This window comes from Mucor velutinosus (genome assembly GCF_035048745.1).
Source record: "Mucor velutinosus strain NIH1002 chromosome Unknown tig00001542, whole genome shotgun sequence".
Taxonomy (NCBI): Eukaryota; Fungi; Mucoromycota; class Mucoromycetes; order Mucorales; family Mucoraceae; genus Mucor; species Mucor velutinosus.
In genome coordinates, this window is record NW_027041924.1 from 536,399 (window position 1) to 557,703 (window position 21,305).

At 38.5% G+C, this 21,305-nt stretch overlaps 10 protein-coding genes across 10 annotated transcripts; 4 read left to right on the forward strand and 6 right to left on the reverse strand.

The window, feature by feature from the left end:
* Positions 1–3,737: 3,737 nt before the first annotated feature.
* On the forward strand, positions 3,738–4,847 carry ATC70_004850 (uncharacterized protein; the record flags this gene model as incomplete). The annotated part of the gene is made up of 3 exons (XM_064824150.1): positions 3,738–3,975; positions 4,034–4,539; positions 4,593–4,847. 3 exons carry the CDS (start codon positions 3,738–3,740, stop codon positions 4,845–4,847), a joined length of 999 nt encoding a protein of 332 aa, XP_064677086.1.
* Positions 4,848–4,853: 6 nt separating this feature from the next.
* Positions 4,854–5,530, reverse strand: ATC70_004851 (uncharacterized protein; the record flags this gene model as incomplete). Its single annotated transcript, XM_064824151.1, has 2 exons — positions 4,854–4,868; positions 4,994–5,530. The coding sequence occupies 2 exons, from the start codon at positions 5,528–5,530 to the stop codon at positions 4,854–4,856; spliced, it is 552 nt and encodes a 183-aa protein (XP_064677087.1).
* Positions 5,531–5,656: 126 nt separating this feature from the next.
* set9_2 (histone lysine methyltransferase Set9) lies at positions 5,657–6,801 on the forward strand (the record flags this gene model as incomplete). Its single annotated transcript, XM_064824152.1, has 4 exons — positions 5,657–5,908; positions 5,961–6,191; positions 6,244–6,681; positions 6,736–6,801. 4 exons carry the CDS (start codon positions 5,657–5,659, stop codon positions 6,799–6,801), a joined length of 987 nt encoding a protein of 328 aa, XP_064677088.1.
* Positions 6,802–6,804: 3 nt separating this feature from the next.
* ATC70_004853 (uncharacterized protein) lies at positions 6,805–7,212 on the reverse strand (the record flags this gene model as incomplete). Its single annotated transcript, XM_064824153.1, has 3 exons — positions 6,805–6,907; positions 6,965–7,076; positions 7,131–7,212. The coding sequence occupies 3 exons, from the start codon at positions 7,210–7,212 to the stop codon at positions 6,805–6,807; spliced, it is 297 nt and encodes a 98-aa protein (XP_064677089.1).
* A 298-nt stretch (positions 7,213–7,510) lies between these two features.
* ATC70_004854 (uncharacterized protein) lies at positions 7,511–8,893 on the reverse strand (the record flags this gene model as incomplete). The annotated part of the gene is made up of 6 exons (XM_064824154.1): positions 7,511–7,618; positions 7,675–7,824; positions 7,883–7,981; positions 8,041–8,249; positions 8,312–8,724; positions 8,784–8,893. 6 exons carry the CDS (start codon positions 8,891–8,893, stop codon positions 7,511–7,513), a joined length of 1,089 nt encoding a protein of 362 aa, XP_064677090.1.
* Positions 8,894–9,113: 220 nt separating this feature from the next.
* Positions 9,114–11,100, reverse strand: SRR1 (sensitivity to red-light reduced protein; the record flags this gene model as incomplete). The annotated part of the gene is made up of 7 exons (XM_064824155.1): positions 9,114–9,317; positions 9,375–9,605; positions 9,666–9,784; positions 9,842–10,600; positions 10,667–10,822; positions 10,957–10,993; positions 11,065–11,100. 7 exons carry the CDS (start codon positions 11,098–11,100, stop codon positions 9,114–9,116), a joined length of 1,542 nt encoding a protein of 513 aa, XP_064677091.1.
* A 2,756-nt stretch (positions 11,101–13,856) lies between these two features.
* ATC70_004856 (uncharacterized protein) lies at positions 13,857–15,123 on the reverse strand (the record flags this gene model as incomplete). The annotated part of the gene is made up of 3 exons (XM_064824156.1): positions 13,857–13,922; positions 13,988–14,557; positions 14,620–15,123. 3 exons carry the CDS (start codon positions 15,121–15,123, stop codon positions 13,857–13,859), a joined length of 1,140 nt encoding a protein of 379 aa, XP_064677092.1.
* A 587-nt stretch (positions 15,124–15,710) lies between these two features.
* On the forward strand, positions 15,711–16,576 carry ATC70_004857 (uncharacterized protein; the record flags this gene model as incomplete). The annotated part of the gene is made up of 4 exons (XM_064824157.1): positions 15,711–15,814; positions 15,884–16,062; positions 16,124–16,260; positions 16,319–16,576. The coding sequence occupies 4 exons, from the start codon at positions 15,711–15,713 to the stop codon at positions 16,574–16,576; spliced, it is 678 nt and encodes a 225-aa protein (XP_064677093.1).
* A 201-nt stretch (positions 16,577–16,777) lies between these two features.
* On the reverse strand, positions 16,778–17,164 carry RPS24_1 (ribosomal 40S subunit protein S24B; the record flags this gene model as incomplete). Its single annotated transcript, XM_064824158.1, has 1 exon — positions 16,778–17,164. One exon carries the CDS (start codon positions 17,162–17,164, stop codon positions 16,778–16,780), a length of 387 nt encoding a protein of 128 aa, XP_064677094.1.
* A 1,796-nt stretch (positions 17,165–18,960) lies between these two features.
* ATC70_004859 (uncharacterized protein) lies at positions 18,961–19,958 on the forward strand (the record flags this gene model as incomplete). Its single annotated transcript, XM_064824159.1, has 2 exons — positions 18,961–19,166; positions 19,220–19,958. 2 exons carry the CDS (start codon positions 18,961–18,963, stop codon positions 19,956–19,958), a joined length of 945 nt encoding a protein of 314 aa, XP_064677095.1.
* Between the last annotated feature and the right edge of the window lie 1,347 nt (positions 19,959–21,305).

Sequence of the window (21,305 nt, forward strand, 5' to 3'; positions counted from 1 at the left end):
AAACTGTATGTACACTGGATTAGATGTACAATATCGATTTATACTATAAAAAGATATGGACTTCAGATACGCTAGTACTATAAGATTCATACTATATAAGATATAGGCTATAGATGGCACCACGGACATGGATGGCACTATAGACTTATACTTGTATTCCGACATTGACTACGGATGTTTACCATATCTGGATAGGCACCAAGATTAATGCAATATGAGCTTGTTGCTTCAGATGTGCACTTCATGATCCACGCTATAAGACACATGCTTATATCCGTGATACTAGCTACAGATACTTTATGTACTACAGACTTGTACTATATATGAGACATGCTATAGACATGCATACGATATGCTATAGACATGTCATATATCCAGATACATGCTAAAGATGTATGCTCAGCGATATACACTCAAATATGTACTATTGATATAGACTAAGGAGACTGTACCTGATCGAAGTCCTCTTGACACTAGGGACAGTTTTAGTACCAAGTTTTTTCGGTCTTCCGCCAACAGGTATAGCTAGGTCAGGGCAATAGAGTTTTCTGAGCCTTGTAAGAGTACAGTTACCGACTCCTGGATACATATTTTTTTGTCTTTGAGAACGAAAGACCACGTTGGAGCAAAGATTGGAGAGTGTTGCGCAAATCTTGTGTTAAATGAGCAGACATAACGAAAGTTTTGAAAAAAAATAAGAAAGCAAAGAAATAAAGAAAAAAATATGAAAAAACTAGCTTCTTTTATACTTTTAAAATGCTCCTCGAGTATTAAATAATCTGGGCATACCGCGGGTAGTTTTTTAGATCTCTTCGATACGTTTATTGGAAGTAAAGATATCAACTATTTCATATCATCTAGAATTACCCACCTAACATTTTTGACACTTCCCACTTTGGCTGGTTATACTGGGATTAAAATATAGCCCAACCATAAGTTTTTTATGTTGCTGTAATTCCTGTTAGCTGTTCTGTCGAACGCAGTATGGGAGGGATTTTCTTTTTGAGTTTTGGCAATATACTGGGTAAAAGTCAAGATTATTTGAACGAACGGGACAGTTTTTCCCCCTACGGTAGTTGAGTTCCTATTAATGATCCGTCAATAAATATGATTTTGTGCTTGTTATAAAAGGGTAGCCAAATGAATACAATTTAAAGTCTTCTTTATATAAAAGTATGGTAAGGCGCAAGCATTTAATCTAGCATCTATTGTGTGGAATTTGAGGCTTGATAGACTAAAATTCACGGAAAAAAAAGAATAAAAAAAACAGTAATGTCAACTTGATAAAGGTATATTTTATTATCAAACTGACAGGTGTAAAGTAAACTGAAGTCTCTCTACTGGCCAGGTAGATGATCCTTCTTATATACTATAACAATGGATAAAAGTTCTATTAATTAGATTAACAAATAAGTCAACTCAGATCAACTAATGTCTAATCATGCTAAAAGACAACTCCAGCAAGCTAATCATGATTTAGCTCTGTCTGGATGAATAATTAGACTCTCATCCGAAGTACCCTGATCTATCCTTTCCATAAGGATAATTAATATCGATCTAGTAGCATGTATCCGATAGGTACAGTCTTCTTAGTCTATATTAATAGTACATATCTGAGTGTATATCGCTAAGCATACATCTTTAGCATGTATCTGGATATATGGCATGTCTATAGCATATCGTATGCATGTCTATAGCATGTCTCATATATAGTACAAGTCTGTAGTACATAAAGTATCTGTAGCTAGTATCACGGATATAAGCATGTGTCTTATAGCGTGGATCATGAAGTGCACATCTGAAGCAACAAGCTCATATTGCATTAATCTTGGTGCCTATCCAGATATGGTAAACATCCGTAGTCAATGTCGGAATACAAGTATAAGTCTATAGTGCCATCCATGTCCGTGGTGCCATCTATAGCCTATATCTTATATAGTATGAATCTTATAGTACTAGCGTATCTGAAGTCCATATCTTCTCATGATCATAGTATAAATCGATATCGTACATCTAATCCAGTGTACATACAGTTTATATCTAAATCTGGTAACTGGATGAACTGTCGGAATGCAGATCATAGTGGATGTATTCCACATATTGCACAATAGTTTAAAGTGAGGAACGTCTTTTAAAGTTATCATTAGGTAGTAGGAAAGCTATATAGATATTACGGTACTTCAACAACACAGTGGTGCTATCTGCTTAGAATAACAATTAGAACTGAACATATTTATTATTTTACTCTAAGCTTGTTTGAGGATTAAAACGAATAGTGTAAATTTCGAAGATATTTATAGTTATTATTTGATAGTGCCCCAACAGTAGGACCTTGATCTTGAATACGGGATAATTGTATTATAGGCTTTGAAGATATGCTGCGTAAACGCTCATGGACTACCAGTCAAGAACGAACAGCACTGAAGATCCAGAATAGAATGTTCTTTACAGTAGATTTGATGAAAGAACATTTGTCAGAATTTAAACATGCTTTCAGAGATGAGAAGTTATAGACTACCGTACTTCAGGAACCAAGATATAGATTAGCCATTTGATGGCACTACTCATGTTCCTTTGTGCTGCTTGAATAAAGAGATCTGAATATATCGCGCATCTCTGCTTCTGTTCGATCCTTCTCATGTATTATTCGTTGTATAATACATTTGCGTCTCAGATATGATCTATATTTTAAACAATCATCATCCGAATTAACCCATCTAATGCCTTACCCTTACATCAAGTCTTTCGATTTGAATAGTATTATATAAACCCACTGATTTTCATTATTGCAACAAATATTATTCTTTACTACTAGATTATTTCATACTCTTTTTCTAAATAATTTATTTCTAATAAATCACACTGGCTCTTTTTATGTTGGTTTCGTTGCACTTTCCTCACTTAACTTTTTGACAAACAATGTAGCAAGGGAAAGCATCGTCTCTTTCAGATGTGAACAAAAAAAAAACAATCCAGTAGCTTTACAGTCGCTCTACATGTTCAACGAGTAGGATTGAATATCAAACATAAGTTCTCTTTAAAACTTTGGCGAACCTTAACATTTCACAACATAGTAAGCTCTAACCAATATTGAAGATATTGGTTAGAGCTTATTTCTTTATATGTACAATTTAAATCTTTTCAGTTATTTCAGTAGTAATCAAGACCAATTTTTAATGCTATTTTTGATGGAATAAATACGCTCCTGGTCTTGTTTAACCCAATCTTGTACCGAGCGACTTGTTTGCAAATAGCGTTGTTATCACCAGCTCATGATGTCGGTCAAAGAATGGAATCTGATGGCGCGACATGTAACTGAGATACACAATGCGGCTTTCAACGAAGAACGGGTCTGCCCCATTTGGGTGAATTCAATAACACTGCTATCACAACGTTCACATGGAAACAGATTGTGAAATGCAAAGCAAAATAAGAGCTAAGGCAACGATTTAAGCTTTAAAACTTGGAAATAGATCGTCCACTTTTTATGGCTGATTTCTATAGATTGAAGCAAGACATCATACTGACAACACAACTAAATGGCTCCTTCATCAGAATTGAGCAACATTCAATTAATAAACAGGCTGAAAACATGATCATCATGGCTGGTGCATGGACTAAATGACTCAACGGTATACCTTCTGTGACTAGAAAAAACGCATTTAAAAGTGCCCAAGGATAGCAAATCCAAGGAACAATGAGGGTTTTCTCTACAACTACACACATTCAAGCAACAAATGGCTAAAGAACGGAAACCTATTGCTACTCGCACGAGAAATCGTACAAAATCTCAAGACGATAGCAGTAGCGCACCTCTTCGCTCTGCTCCCATTTCTTCAGCAGAATCATCGCCAAATGTTGAGAATCCACCTAATGTCAAACATAAAAAGGTCGATAAAAAGTCTAAAAAGAAAAAAAGTCGAAAGCATAAAGGCAAAGGCAAGAGCAAAGACAAAAACTACAAAAAAGATCCTGGTAAGCCCATACACTGTACAAATGGCATGAGAGATGGCTAAGCATCTCCTCGCAACAGAATTCAGAGAGCTGCAATACGAGCTGCCCTATTTACCGAAATCTAATCTCGACATCTATTTGCAAGAACTACAACAATTACCATCATCTTTCCTACGAGGCACCACATCCGAGAAGAGACGAGACATTCTTAGAAACGACCAAGATGCATACTATGATAAAACTCGCTTTCGTCCAGTAGATGATTCTGAGGACGGCTTACGCTTTTTGACGAAAGATGATATGAGTCATCATAACAAGAGCAGAGACTACTCTGTCTGTTTACATCGAGCCTTTATTAAAAAACGATACTTGTCAGATCAAGAGTGTATGCATCTGGCTCAATATGTCGACTGCGGCTTCTACACGCAATCACTTCAAGAACTGGCGACGCTCATCAAGGACGAATTGTACATGTATCGCATTGACTTTACTCAAAGACATCTCCATCATATACGCACAATGAACATAACGGAAGAAGCTTTTTTAAGTAATGAAAAGGGCCTGCAAGAGGTTCTGGAGCAACAGGTAATCATGGCATGCTCTTGTGATGAACCAAAGCTAACGCTACTTTCTCTTAGCTGAACGAGGACTACCTAAAGTATTTCTGGGGCAGCTGGATCGTTCAACCCTTTGTTGACCCAGTATCGTTCTTTTCAATCAGAGGAAATAAAAATTTGCTTGCCAAATTGACAGCTAAAACACTGATAGAGCATTTGAAGTACTTTTTTAATATCATTACGACAAAAAAACTGAACGAAGAGCTAAAGAAGATGGACAAGATTTCCATAGACATCATTCTTCCTCCGCCTCCACCACCACCACCTTCTCCTTGATAGACATCATGCTGTTGAAACCTGCATGCGGCGGTGGCTTGACATTCAGCCTCTGTAACAAACTTATCAATCTGTATTCCATTCGGCGCAACTACCCTCTTATTGTAAATAAAAAAAAAATCATCTTGTAAACATGGCAAACTTACAATCATTGCTGCTTTATTGTCGCCTTGCTCTGTAACTACTTTTCTCGTCCAGATGGTCAGATTTCCATTTCGATTGCCAAACAGGACATCAGTCAGTATGCGGTCACCCACAAAGGCAGTTTGATCTGCTGGAATAGGATCCAATCTCTTCTTGAGAAACTGCCCGCCAGACGGCTTCTTTTCATCATGTCGCAAAACTGCCACACCCAAGGACTCCTCCAGCTTTTGAGCTTCTTTGTAATCTACATCGTCTCTTGTGCCAGCAGAGTTGGAGACAATCAACACCTTGTCTTTAGAAAATGTATCTATGCAGTCCTTCCATGCTTCTTTGAATGGAGGATATATAGTCGAGACATATGGTGCTGTTAGACAGTTGTCTTTATCGAACCCAATGGCTTTGATGTTGGCATGTTGCTTGATGTGTTTGAAATTGATGTGCCGAATGTCATCCACAATGATATGTGGCATGGCTAAGCTAGGATTCAGTAGCACTCGAAACGCATTTGCTATGCCTGACAAGTTTAAACTCTGTACCATGCTGTAATTAAGGTGAGCGAAAAAGAGTGGTTCGAAAGTGGTGTGTATAAAGTCCATTTTGGATTTACAAGTCAAGTCAGTGTGTCCCTCTCTTTCTTAATTATTAACCCCTTTCTTTATTACAATATGGGTTTTCCGAACTGGGCATCAGTCATTATCGCTCTAGGAGCTGCTACTGTGCTTGTTGTTGTAGGAGATTTCATTTATAGCAAACTGACTCGCGTTCCTTTCAAAGCAGCCGGGAAGCATTGCTTTATCACTGGTGGAAGTACTGGTTTAGGAAAGTCTTTGGCTGTTCAATTAGTCAAAGAAGGTGCAGATGTTTGTATTGTCGCAAGAAGAGTGTCTGAGTTAGAGGCTGCTGTGGAAGAGATCAAGGTATGGACTATACCAGAGAAGGATTACCATAAGCTCATAGTTGTGAAAATAGGCAAGCTGTCTTAGCGAGAGCCAAAAGGTCATTTATATTAGTGCAGATGTGACAAACCAAAAGGATGTAGTGCGTGCCTTTGATGAGGCCAAGGTCAAGATGGGCCGTAACCCTGATTTCGTCTGTGCCTGTGCTGGTGCTTCATATCCCAAATTCTTTCTGGATCACACAATGGAGGATTTCGAGAAATTAACAACCTTAAATTACCTCGGTCAAGCCTATGTTGCACATGTAAGTTTACAGTTGTCAATCCAAGCGTGATCACTAAGCAAATTCGGTACAGCAAGCTGCACAACGCATGAGAGACTCCAGCATCAAGGACGGCAAGATTGTCTTTATTTCATCCATGCTGGGTATGATTAGTTTTGCTGGATGGGCTACCTATTCACCTACCAAATACGCTATTCGTGGATTGGCCGATACTTTGCGCAACGAGCTCAAGAGATACGCCATTGGCGTCCACATCTTCTTTCCTGGTGGTATTGAATCTCCTGGGTTCGAGATTGAAAATCTAACAAAACCCCAAGTAACCAAGATTATTGAAGGAGCTAATACACCACAAACGGGTGCCGAGTGTGCCAGATCCTTGATGAAGGGTTTGCATCAAGGCCAATACATGATTGTCACTGATGCTATTAGCGAAGTGCTGCGTTGTGTAGTCAGAGGTGTCAGCCCAACCAACAACCTGGTTCTCGATTACATTTTAGCCGCCATTGGACAGGTAAGAAGGGATTACATGGTATTGTTTATTTTACTGATGAGATACAATCTACAGCCTTTCGGATCCGCATTTGCATTGTATGCAGATTATGTTGTCAAGAGCGCAAAATATGATAAATAAAGGCTATGTTTCTTCTTTTGCCTTTGAATTGGGTGGTTTCTCTTGCTTGTTCTTGCGCAAATCAGCAAAACCAAGGTTTCCCATGTCATCTTTATCCATCAAACCACTAACACAAACACATTCAGAAACAACATCCATGCTATAAATACACGCGAGCCCTTACTTGTCCATGCGACATTGCAAATAGGCTTCTGAGAATTGACGGCATAACCCATTATTGTTTTTATTTTCTTTCAAGCACTTGACATAATCCTTCATGAAGGTTCTGCATTCACCTAAGAAAATGCATCAGCAAAGTAATCCCACCCTAGTTTGATTGGATACAGTACCATCATGATCTAAAGGGAAACTGCCTCTTAATGGAGCTTTTCCTGGTGAAGATTCGATATTGGGAGGTCTGCCAAAACTCATATTTATAATTTAAACAAGGGGTGAGAGCAAGTTTGAAAGAAAGAGAAATTGAAATTCAAAACTATCTGGTTCCAAATAGGGCGGTTTGCTGTGCTTTATGGCCGATATGATTTACTGGTTGACCTCAAGCCATCATCTGGCCCGGAAATCTGTCTCTTTTACATGTACTTATATAATAGGTCTTTCTCAACACATGGCTTGCCATGACTGACAGCCACTGAACATTTGATATAGCTATAGAAATTGAGGCATTTGCCTACTTGGTTCAAGTTTTCTATTATATACACACATGATGAAATCAGGATTCGTTCTTTGTATTTGTCATTACAGGTTTTCCAGCTGGAACGAACGACTTCTTTTTGAGGATCACTGTGGTAGTTGACGTTGGAAAAGATTTGTTGTGTACCTGAATATTGATTGTTAGTTCAAGTAGCACAAATATTTCGCAGTGTAATACTTTACAGCATGGCTTGCGCTTGATGGTTGGTTCTCAAGAGGTTTCTTTTTAGTGTTGAGGGATTTCTTTAGATCCTCTTGTGATAAGTGTCGTACTGCAATGGGTTTTGATTGATCCCGCAGCTCGTTCAAAACCACGTATAATTTGTAGGAAGCCTAGAGGAGCATCGTATATTCAGCGTTGGCCATCAAATGCAAATGTAACATCACTTACATAAGCATCGAGGGCAGCATATTTGATCTGTGTGTTTGATAGATCTGGCCTGCTCCAGTTACTGAGTCTAACCTTCCCCTTCGCCATATTTTGATCCAGCTATAATCAGCAACATGATGAGCTATCTAACCATGGAGACTATGATGATTGCAACTCACAAAGATGCCAGTTAATGCACGCAATGATCGTAGGTGAGATATCTTGAGCTTGGGTGATTTCACTGATTCGGCAACATCTCTAAGCTCCACAAGGCCATTTGTTTTGATGCCAAAATCACGGTACAGCTTGAGTCCATCAGCTCCAATATTAACGCCACTCTTCAGCACTTGTTTATCTTCAAAGAACCGTTTCAATTCACTAGGGAATCCTTCGTTTCGCAAAGGAAACTGGTTAGATTTCCAATTTTTGTGGCATACAAACAGTTTTTACCATGCATTCGGCCAAGTTGGAGCAATAAAATGTTGTTTGCTGAACAGATCTGAACTAGAGATGTCTTCTTTTCAGACTGGCCTTTGATAAAAGTGGGTGGCCACTCCAAATCGACTCCAAATATCTTTTCAGTCTTTGTCATTTGGCGCAGACGCCTGTTTGCTTCATCCATGTTACCAATGCAGTCTACTTGATAAAAGTTAGGGTAGATCAAAGTAGGCAGAGAATCCAGATATGTGTTGAAACGGGCATTGCTCGCTCGTTTTTCCTCTGCTGCTTTCTGTCTCTCCAATTTCAAACGCTCCTTCTCTATGGCCTTTTGATCTAATTGTGTGATGGTAGCATGTCCTGGGTACGGTATTGTAGTGGGTGATGATACGTTGATGATTTTCTTTGTGCTTGAGCTGACCGTGCTATTTCATTCACTTTAACAATCAGGCAAACGTCAGCAATCCACCTTGTGCAGATTTACCTTGTTGACATTTCAACTTTCAACGTAGTGATGGATACGAGTTGGATACAAGATTTGGGTAAATGATATCTATTACACTGACTGATGATTCTATTAGACAGTGATATCATAATCTTGGAAGAAAAGAGAAATAGAAGTGGGAAGGAGAGGAAAGAAGGTATCAAGCTTTATATTTAGGCAAGCATTCAAATTTTAGACCTGAGCAATGTGACAGCTTACATCAAGCCATTTCGCAGCTGAAGGCTGTAATGCATCGATTCTTCTAAACAACCCATGTGCCTTGTCAATGTACATTTGCTCTTTATGAATCTCTTTTTTTTATTGAAACGATTACTTTAACTCAACAAAAAATGCCCATCTACCTTCCTGTAAGCCCTTGGCAGTGTCTTCCAGTAAGATTTCTCTTCTTTGCTTGACATAGACAGTTTTGTCCAGAACGGCCTGTCTCAACTCTGAAATCTTCTCTGGCTCCAATGGCTTTTCCAATAATTCTGATAGCTGTTCAGTCGCCATTTCCAAATCCCGTTGATTATCCTACAAGATACGCACAATGAGCTCATGTTGGCATAGTCCGTGCAGTACACATCTTACCTCGAATAGCTCTGTTTGATTGGTTCTGTCAAGGTAAAAGGCAAATGCGTATGTCCATTTCAAAGTAGTTCTGCTCTGTACTGTGACATCTACTGCTTTTTTGAGGAATTGCACTTCGATCCATGAAAGATCACTTGTTTGCTGCATCTCTTCCATCTTCTTTTCAGTCTTTTGATATAAATCTTGATCCAGTTTAGCAGATTGCTCATGGTTTGCATAACGATTATAATACTGCGCAGCGTCCAATTAGCCATTGTGCCTAGTATACGTCTGAATAGAATGCAAACTTACATGGAGGTATCTTTCTAAACTGGCTCTAGATTGTGTTTGGTTGTCCCTTGCTTCTTCGCTGCTCTTTTCGTCGTATCTGTTGCAGGTATACCAGGAAGTTCCGTGCTCTGACCAAGGACCTATAAACATGCTGTCAATAACACACTGGACCATCATTTGAGGCTCGTATACGGTACCCATGCAAACCCAACAAAACTCGTATCTACATTTTCTGCATGTCATATGATTACAACCACCATTCTTTTCAATTGTAGAATGACATTTGGGACATTCTTTTGTGTGAGCTGATATCCAATTAGCCGTCTCTGAGTCATCCTCACACTTTTGCAACCACTTTTTGACCAATACACAGATACAAGGTTGATGATCGTCTAACCCACAACCAAAGCAGAAGCGGCATGAACATTTGCATTCTACAGTTGGTACAATGGAGGTTAAACTAGTGCTTGGCACACTACATTCGACAGCATATTCACAATCAGGAGCTGGACACCATCTTAGAAAGTCGTTGTCATCCACAAATGTTCTGTTGAGTAGCTCGCGGTATTTGAGGTTCGTGTCATGGTCAACCAGCAATTCGACAGTCTTTTCGTCCACTATGACGGCACAATCGCTTTGAGGACACTGAATTCTTCGACTTTCGCCTTCTTCTCTGATTTTCTGAACAACATAGTGTGTGTAACATGTTCTGCAAAATCGATGTCCACATGAGACACTGATCGTTTCCATGTCAGGAGAGTCATCGCAGCAGATATCGCACATGAAATCGACACCAAGGTCCTTGGCCAAGACGATAGCATGCTTTAAATCGGACACAGACGATACGCCCGCTAATCTCAACACCTTTTCCGATGAATCCATGTACTGCTCAAACAGCTTTTCCTTGTTCCAACGAAAGTATCGCAGTAAAGTAGCAGCATCTTCTGTTGATAGTCCTATTCAAGAGGCAATCATATAAGCTTAGGAATTATAAGTAAACTGCGGATTGAAAATCAATTTACCTAAAATAAGAGACACCTGTGATACTTCTTTATCTTGCTTGCTCTTCAAATGAAGTGAGCCCAGGACATTGTAGTCCACTTGATAAGCTTTCTTGTGCTGCTTCTCTACAAACACATCGTCGTTCACGTCGTCGTTGCTGTTGTAGCCCTCACTCTCTAACATTCACAAAGGTTCAGTATGTATGTTCCCTCCCTCCTCCCCCCCGTATTTCAAAAATATCTATAAATTCCGTTAATATCTCTAGACGATTTGCATAGCAGCAAATATTTACATACCATTTCACATTTACCACTCATGGAACTGGCAAAGTCAGAGTCATCTTCGTACTATTTTTATTTTATTTTGGGAATTTTTTCCAATCAGTGAGTTGTGACAAGATCAAATTTCATGACTTTACCATGCATTCATCTTCGAAATCACTTTCAGAACCCATATTTGATTTGTATTTATTGTGCTGGTAGTGTTGTTTTCTTTCAAGAGGAAAAAAGAATAAAAAAGAAAGGAAAGGAAAGGGAAAAACAAGTCCTTAAAGTTTTAAAATGAGTTTCGACATCAAGCAGCAAAAGAAGGGAGGAGGAGTTGTTGTTGTTGTTTAGCTGTGTGTGTAATCCTGTAGTGCTATTTATGGACCAATAGACTCTAGGAATTCGCCTCTGGAAAGAGTTAGTATCCACATTACTAATTGTGCATGTATATCGCTGGGGAATGCCTTTCTGCATCCAATCCACATGCCATTCATGTCCTGATTCCTCGCTAAGGGGCTTCTTTTGATCATTGGGGCAGTACAGGGAGTTGATCGTGCAATAATTACGTTGTTTACAAAAGATCTGCTTGCCGAATGGACGACTAGACATCTCGCAGCATACAAGCAGTTATTCATTCAAGCTGCCACCCTGAGGAACATGGCTTTAAATCTGCTGCTCCTTGAAAAGCCTTCAGCTTAGCTTTGCTAAGAATCTTCTATTCAATCGACTGACAAATCCTATAATTAAGGTTCAGTGCCTGACATGAATAATGACATTCAGCAGGCTCTATATGGGCTGCTTGTGTTTGGGCTATTAAAGGCTAGCCAAATGGCTGAAATTTCCTTCCAAATTTGCTGAGAATAACGTCTTCTTGCCTAAATGCTTGCTTAGGTACTTGACCAATAATTGCCTTGAAGATGTAAATGTAGCTCTATTGAATGCTTGCAACGATCTATATTGGCTTGTTTGCAGCAAAGCTGGTACAAGGTATGATTTGCTAAATGTATGTAACAATTCAAATTTGCTGCAAACCCCTGCCATAGACTCATTGTACTGGGAATGCACGTAAAGAGCGTTAATGCTGTTCAAAACTACTTACTATTGAAGATTTATGCAAATCTGAATTGCGGTCATTTACCTTCTCACCAAAAAGCTCGCATCAGCTCATTGCAACACGTTTTAAGGCGGATTTATATTCCAAAAGGCCTGCAAATAGTACATGTCACTTGCTATATACTCTTCGTGCGATGCAGCACATCTAGGCCATTGGTTGCAGCTTTTTTTTACATATAGCCGTTTGGCGAAAAAGCCTCTCACTCCTCAAGTATACCTTAAATGAGGGCCAAATTGTGTACATTTGAGCAGCAATTTTTTGTGCCAGAGGCTGCTTTAAGCCTCGAGAATAGCACCATGCAGTTGCTCTCAGATGGCACTTACTTGCTGGCACCTTTGCTCAGCTTTTTTGGGACCTAAAAGACATCATCCAAAATCGACCCAAAACCATGAGGTATCCCTCATGGTAAACATCAATAAATCAGTTGATCGTGTTTTTGTCCCTAAAAGAGAAGACTTTTACCATGGCATATATAGATTCAAAATGTTTCCCTAGATCCAGAGCAACCCCTGAAAGTTCTTTTGTAAGACCCTAATATACAAAACCTCGACATTTTGGCCAAAAACGTCATTTTATAATTTTTAAAATTGCTCAATAAGTTTGTTCAATACATCTATTTTAGTTAGCATCATTGGATGCGCCTTGAAAAGTACTTTAGGAATGCATTAGGAAGTATGGGTGATTATCGCAACTTGCATAGTCGGATTTGGCAAAATAGTTCAAACAAGTCGAGAAAAGATCAGATTTTGTCCAACCCAAACTTCCCCTGGAACCAAAAAATTAGGCGGAGCGTTAATTTATTTTGGCCTGCTGTCAATAATATTGCCTTCTTCATGAAAGAAATGATTTTGAGGCGAATAAAATGAAGATTGTGAATTGAAAGATATAATAATAGCCTATTCCAAACAAGTTTTATTGCTTCTCTGTACAATGCTCTATCTAATATATTTAAATATTGCAAAATGCTCACTTGGGTGCGAATGATCATCTAAACGCAAATCCTAATGTTAACTACAACACTGATATCAAGTTTTAACAAAAAATTGAGAGGTACCGTTGTTGGTCGGTAAGTAAACGTAGAGAGAGATAACGAGAAATCCCTTTCATTTTGTCTTCAGATAGAAGGGGTTTACAGATGCTCTTTCGAAGGCATTTCCAAAGCCATGCTTATGCTAAAGAATGAAACTGACCCCATTTCAGTGGATAAATGTTTAGCACCGCTTCTTTGATCACGTATTTTCATTCAAGTCAGGCATTGAATCATAACGAAAAAATGTAATGAAAACAATAGGCAACGGGTCCTCGTGCAAATCTAAATCTGATGTCTAATCGATAATCGACAAGATGATAGCTTTTTCGTTGACCAAACAAAGGACCAATACTATATGTCGGGATTGACTGTGGATCTTCATGGTAGATCCTGAGACCCAAAAAAAAAAAAATTTCTGCGATCGTTCACATACAGAATTACCAAATTGGACCTTTTTGGTTTGAACGAAGGTTTAATTTACTCTAGTATCCCAGACTAAACCTTGTAAAAACAAGGGACACGATAGATCACACATTGAATTCAAGCAATCATGTCAAAAACAAGAAAAGAACAGTTTTATTTTTTTGAATTAATACCATCAGCCTGTTGAAAAGAAGATGATAACTGGAAATAATGACAAAAGCAAAGGAGGAAAGATTTACATGTGGAATAGGAGTTATAAGAGGAGAAACTGACAAGAAGGGAGGATACAATGAGCCTGCTCATACGAATTTGGGTGGAATAGGATTTCTTTAGTTTTAAAGAGGTATTGCTGTAATTGCTGTTGTGATGGATTGAAGTTAATTGAGCATGCAACCATATTCTTCACGCAAATTGTAGAAATGGAAAGAACCGATGTAATGGAACTAAGAGATAGAACAAACGTCAGTATATGCGGCAGGTCAATTTACATGAGACGATCAAAACTTACAAAGATTCCTAAACAAACAAATACATGCCAGATGGCATGACTTGTCATACCTGCAGCATCAAATCTACCGGGAAAAAACTTTTCAGGGAAACGTTTACCATAGACAATGACACCACAAATGTACATGAGAGCACCAAGTAAAGCGGGCTTGAGGAAGGCTCCTGTTGCAGTGGTACCCTTGACTGTAGTTAAATGCAGTAGAGGGACAACGCTGGAAAATGCCATGGCAACGAAAAGCCCGATACGGAGGGGTCTGTATCTTTTAGTGTCGAAAAAGCGAAAGAAGGGTAAGATGACACCAATAAGTCCAATCAAGCAACTAAACAACATGTAGCGTGATCGAGGAATGGGATCGCAGTAGAAACCAAAGTGCACAACCATTGAGATAGAAGCAGTGATTAGAAATGTGATGCCGATGTAATCCAATGTCGCTGTAAAACTCTTGATGTGATGGGCCGAGTGGCAAACAAAAGTATGGTAAATCGATGAGCACAAAAGACATGTCAATGAAGCTAAGCAAAAGGCTGTGAACATGACCAAGTCTTGAGTAGAAGCATTAGGAAACTTTCTCTATTAAATGGCTGTCAGTGATAAGTTCTTGTAAAAAAGAGTTGAGATGGTGGAAATCATACCTGGAATACATTGACCGAAAGATACAAAAAGAAAAAGAAACCAAGTAGATGGCTCCAGATGTTCATGGTTTCATTGTGCAATGTGAATAAAGATCGCAGGCAATCCTTACTATTGCGATAGAAACGATAGCCAGACAAGACATACTGATTTTCTTGTCGATCCTTGGGCAACTCTTCAATCAAAAGCAGACGCTTTGAACCGAGCATCAAGGCCTTTGCTGTATCCCATGTCTCATGGATTTGGCCATCCATGTACTCCAAAAACGAGGGGTCGTCATATTCGTCCTTTGTTTTCAATTTATTGTTGACAGTGGCCAAGATCTGAGCTGCCAGAGAGGAACCTGGAACAACAGATGTCGAAAATGAACGCCCACGAGTGTAGGGAACTGTTAAACTGTCTTTTGCTGAAGAGGCAGAGATGACATGGGATTGTGAGTATCGACGCAAGTGGAGGTTGCTTTGATCTGATAGTAAATCATCCCCTAAAAGAGGTTGTTCTGCCATCTGTGGAGGTGCCATGCTGCTTCAGGATTTTCTGCTGTGTATAGAAATTCTCGGGAAGGAAGGTTGATGAATCAAGTAATGTAATTTGATTCTACAGATATATATATATATATATACACTTGTCAGTCTCGAGAAAAAAATCCAAAAGATCAAGTGAAACAAAAAGAGTTGAAATAGAAGGAAGGAAAGAAAAGAGGATCAAGCTGAATTGATTAGGCTTGTTTATATACCAACAGGAAACCAGGAGAGAAAGATGACCAGTGAGGTACCTTCTTTCACAAGATTCCCCCCAAACGGTGTTGTATGCTGGCCAATCGGATACTGACGCAGAACTGGTAAGGTACTACTCTTTTGTTTATGTTTGCTCCCTAATTCATTGATTAGATCCAGTCACCGTCAAGGGTCTGTAATGGTAGTGCCAGTTAAGGATATCGTTTTGAAATTCATTATTCTTAATGTTTATTGCGATGATGCTTACATTCATTGTCTGTTTGGATGGATAATGAAGTAAGATTGAGAGGGCTAGGGATTATTTTGCTTCTTTCTTTCTTTCTTTCCTCTCTCGTTTTTATTGATTATTTTGCAACATGATTACTCCAACAGCTTCTACCTCATCATCATCAATTGCTACAGCAACAGCAGCAGTAGCAGCTTCAACATCTGGAGCAGATGGTTCATCTCCGACTACCAGGTATTGAGAACCCAAAACCGAATCGTATCACAGCTAGTGAAACAGGATACTAAGAAATGTGCAATGTAGCGTTGTGCTGAAGATGGGTATTATTGGAGATGCGCAGATAGGCAAGACCAGCTTGATGATAAAATATGCTGAGGGAGCGTATGATACAGAGTACACTCAAACATTGGGTGTTAATTTCATGGAGAAAACGATTCTTATCCGGCAAGCAGAAATTACATTTAGTATATGGGATTTAGGAGGTAATAAAGTGTGCAAATGTGTGTGCTACCATGGCAAATATATATTAACATGCGTAACTAGGTCAAAAGGAGTTTGCTAGCATGCTACCACTCGTGTGTAGTGATGCGGTCGCTATTCTATTTACATTTGATTTATCAAGAAAATCTACTTTAAATAGCTTAAGGGAGTGGTATAGACAAGCTAGAGGTTTAAATAAGGTAGGTTGCATGTTGCCAACAAACATGTCATTTTGCTAATATAACACCTCATGGCTAGAGCGCTGTGCCTTTGTTAGTGGGCACGAAATACGATGAATTTGTCAATTTGTCAGACGCTGATCAGGAGGAGATTACTCGACAGGCGAGAAAATACGCAAAAGTGATGAAGGCGCCTTTAGTTTTCTGCTCGACAGCAGAGTCTATCAATGTACAAAAGATATACAAAATTGTGCTGGCAAAAGTTTTTGATTTGAACTGCACTTTGGCAGAGATTTCAGACATTGGAGGACCAATTCTCGAATACAAGCATTGCTAATTAAGCATTTATTTTTAAAACAATTTCAATCAAATAAATCATTCGCATATATGTCTATTCATGAGATATTAATAGCGAAATTCAAGGAGTGGGGATTGTCAAACTATGAAAAGAGTGGCGTGTGAGATGAGATATGGAACGGGAGATGTTCTATACAAAAGTTGAAGCGAAACCAGCCGCATAAATGTATAAAACACAACTTTAAATAGACCATGAAATAGGGACACGGCCTTCGCTAAGCTTTGCAATCTTTTCGAATGCGGCTCTGCTCATGTCAACATCGCCTTTTTTGCATCCAGGACAAGTGTCGACAATCTTCAACTTGACAGATCCGTGCTTGCCTTTAACAGTAATGTATTTACCGCAATGAGAGCTCTTCTTGGAGCCAGAGCCCATCAATTCAGCAGAAATCGCTGCAACAAACTCGTTATCAGAGTTTGAGCCTCCACAGGAGCCGGATCCTACAGAGTAAAATGTGGCATCTCCAGACATTGAGCTGCGAGTTTGAAGAGTAGGAGCTGCTTGTGAGGACATGAGCAATGCTGAAGCTACGAGCATAGAAATAATAGAAGTTGATAGAAGCTGCATAGCCAATGTAATGTATGGTGAAGACAGACGGCCGGCGTGAGGTGAAGTATAAAAGTTAGAAAAGAAAAGAAAATACGATAAATGTCAAGTTACATACAGTATTTATATCTCAATTATCTGTGATATGTACCCTTGAAAGCGATAATGACTCCAGCAGCAGTACAAGACGCATTGCAGGCAGAGAAGCATTATGATTTAGGGGCGTTGAAGGGGTTCTGGAACTGATATGAAGTGTTCTCTTTTGATTTAGTTAATAATCAAACAGAACGGAGTTGCTGTCAATAGTGTTGTGTAATGATGGATATCATAGTCCACTGTCTGTCTATCCTCTTTCTTGTCTTAGAAGCATGCATTTTTCAAGTGTCTTTACTTTAAGAGATGTGCATGTATTGTTAATGCTTGATTCACAATTGAGTTAACTCCAGGGACAGTGATTATTGTCACAAAAATTGAAGTCTGAACAACACTATCGTATATGGGAAGGCTACATCTTTTCATAATAATTTCGGTTTATTATTCTAATAATTTCGGTTTATTATTCTAATAAACTGCTAATACTTAGTGCCATGAGGAGATGCAACATATGGCAGGATGCATGTGTTACACTTGATATTGAACAAAGATTTTCGTCACTCAGTGAAATGTAATGCGAAAACAAAACAGAGATGTATAATCCTCATATTTTGTCTCCAACTATTTCACTTCTGGTTGGATATCTTCGCATCCTACCTGAACGAGTTTTCTTGAATCCGAAACACTTGAATGAGTTGCTGTGTTTTATTAGCTCAAGTACAATACACTATATGAATAGCATCTTCTACGCATGAACATACGCATTCAAGCACAACATATGCAAAGACACATCAGCGTCGAGGTGAGCAAATGCTATATGACTAGACCTTTATTTCTCCATCGCCATCATGCCAGCAGACACAAGTCCTAAAAGGAGTCGAAACGTTGTGCTTTTTCATGAAAGCAGGTACTGTTTACACTTGATCATTCAAGCAGATGAACAATAACATAGGAAAGGCAAAATCTGATGTAGATATACATACAACACTATTACTTTGCATATACATAAAAGAAAGCCTGCAAATAAACATTAGGTGATATATATTCAAGCTTGTTTTTCCCATTGGATGAAAGGACATGCAACAAACCATTTGTTGTTACGTATTACATTCATTGATGCTAACAGACTTGCATCCAGAAGGTGAATCAGGAACAACAAACAAGAAATATCAACTTAGCGTACAAGCTCACTGCCTGTAAGCATAGCAACCTGTAGGCTCCTTTACTTGTAGACCTCAAAAAGTAAAAAGACTTTCTATCTGTTAATCATGAAATTGCATATGATAATGGTACAAATCACAAAGACGATATAGACTTTCAATGACCAAATTAAGACTATTTTATTACATAAGTCTTTGGGAGTATAAAAAAATAGCAAAATAGGCGTGCACATCCATCTGCAAGATACTCAAGTGTGTTTGTTTGGCATATGAAAGTCAAACTTTCTTGTTAAAGACGTAAGGATTCGATCCAGTTGCAAGTGGAGAACATAAATGGCCTATCGCTTTCATATCCGTGTAACTGCACAGCATGTTTGCAATAATTTCATATGTAAGAGGCATATGAATATTGGCATTCACGTGTCAGACTTATAAAATCAAGCAGCTATATATTTGAAATCTTTTTTTTCTTCCTATTACAACATTTGAAATTTCTTTTCTCTCTATTTTGTCTTAAAAAAAAAAAACCTACATGTCAATCAATTGAATATAACAATCAATTCAATGGTAGATTTTACAAGAGAATTTTACGATTCTGATCCATTGCCTCGAACGAGCTGGAAGCCATTTTCACCAACATCTTCATATGATTCCTGTATAACAGATGAAGGATATCACACCGATGAAAAACCATATCAAAACAACAATCATCATCAACAGCAAAACAAACATGACAACGAGATACCCATTCTAAAAAGCAACCGCATTATGTATGTATAAACTATCAATAATCCTTGATAGAACACTAACAGCTTCCATTTAGTCAAATATCCTATTCACCATTGACTTATACCCTCACATTATCTATCATCGTACTATCTATTCATACTATTTTGCTACAGCCATTTCCATGGGGACATACATTTCCACCTATCTTTGTTTTATTCCATTTATTGTTCCATGTTGCACACTTATCAGCTCATATGTTTAGTTGGCTTCAACTGGAACGCCACTGTGTTGTTTATGGCACATGGCTGTATTGGACTGGCTGGCTACTTGGCACCTTATTGTTTTCTGAACGCCTGGCAGTGAATATCGCTCATAATGCTTCAACAACAATTCTATTTTGGCTCCTTATGTTAGAAAGAAGAAATGCTTGGGGCATCATTGTTTGGGAGTTTGTTAGTAGATTAGATCAAAATCTAAACTCCTCGTCCTCTGCTGGTAGCAATCTGGAAACAACAAGGCCTCTCAAGCTGTGGGAACTTGGCAGCTTTCGTCTCTTGGTCTTTCGCATATGGTGCTTACTAGGCACCGGTAGCTTCTGGGGTTTGTCCTATATTGGCCTAGCCAAATTAGATGGCTATGCCTTCAAATATCTGCTACAAATTCATCACATTATGAAATTGTTGCTGGTCAGCACAATGGGTGGATTTATGATGATTATCTTCTGGAGCTTCTGGACTTTTCAATACAAAGGTGTCTTGTGGCAGAAGGAACTAAGGAAAGGTATCATTGTTTGGTACAGCGAAGGTGTTGCTCATGCTGCCGAAGTTTTGTAATTAGTTGAATCTTGTACTGTAAATAATAAAAATGTTTGGATTCATTGGGAATCTTGCTATTGTTGCTGCTGCCTAATCTTTGGTGTAAATTGCATACATAAAACCTTTGCTCTCGATCTTGTGAAAATTAGACATTTGCTTTGTAATATCGCAATTCTTCCGATTCACTGAAATAGCATTGTCATCGTACCTGGATCACAGAAACCATTGGCTATTTCTTGGCGATAGAAGCCGATTTTTTGCCTAATTTATACCTCTAAACAGTAGGCATTTTAGTTTTTCATTAGTGCAACAAGAGTTTAATGAAATGCACACAGTCAATTGAACTCTGAAAGCTCAAAATTTGTGCTCTAACCAAAAAAAAAAGAACATTCTTTCAATGCATATGGGTGGGGTTGTTTTGCTTGCATATGCTCATTTGCCACTCAAATTGCACCTGCTAAACTCAGCCATGTTCAACTCTCCAGTTTTTGACATCTTACAGTAGATAAGCAACCCCAAAAAAAAAAAAAAAATGGACCGTACCCGGCGTGTTGTTAAACAAAATATAAGCTTTTGATCTGTTTTATACTTACAGGACTGATTATTAAAAATGCCCCTGACAACAAAATAGACATTTCAAAATCATCATTAGGAAGATACAGACATCTACCGCAATTAACTTAATATTTTTCGTATATTGAGTATAGTTTTTAACCGTTAAAGGTTCCTGCTGCTGTAAAGCAGGTATCTTGAGGATAGGAGGAAGGTTTTGTAGCTGTGTTGTGTAATTAATCAAAAATATTGCTGCCACAAACTAGCTCCGTTACATGAATCCATCTAGTTGTATATTACAGCCTACTGTACTAAACCATACCTACCAGGTGTCGAGCTTGAATTAGTTTCCATGGCATTTTTTAAGGTGTATCCAATGGTGCTATTTACTCACACTTTCCTCAGCATGAATATCGCACAGTTTACAAAAAATTTGTAGCAAATAAGCAAGTTAGATGTAAGCAGGTTTTCAATAAACAGTTGAGAATGGCTTAACCGCTATTGATGATAGTCGCAATGGCATTATTTGAGATGCTAATTGTTGAAATAAAAAGTACGATCAAGAGATTTATATGCCAAATCATAAACAATCTCTCATGAAAGTAGACAAAGAAGCATCAATCGTCCTTGTTAGCGACAAATACAAGTGATAAAAAATAGATGTTTGTCGAGTTGAGTCAATCTCGTGCAGATACACGCAAGTAATCATGGCAAGTACCATATGAAATCCAAGATTCGATGCGCTATAGGACCTTGAAACTGTCATTGACCTTGAAATGGCTTGCTGTGCCAATTAGCAGCTTAGTGAGCCGA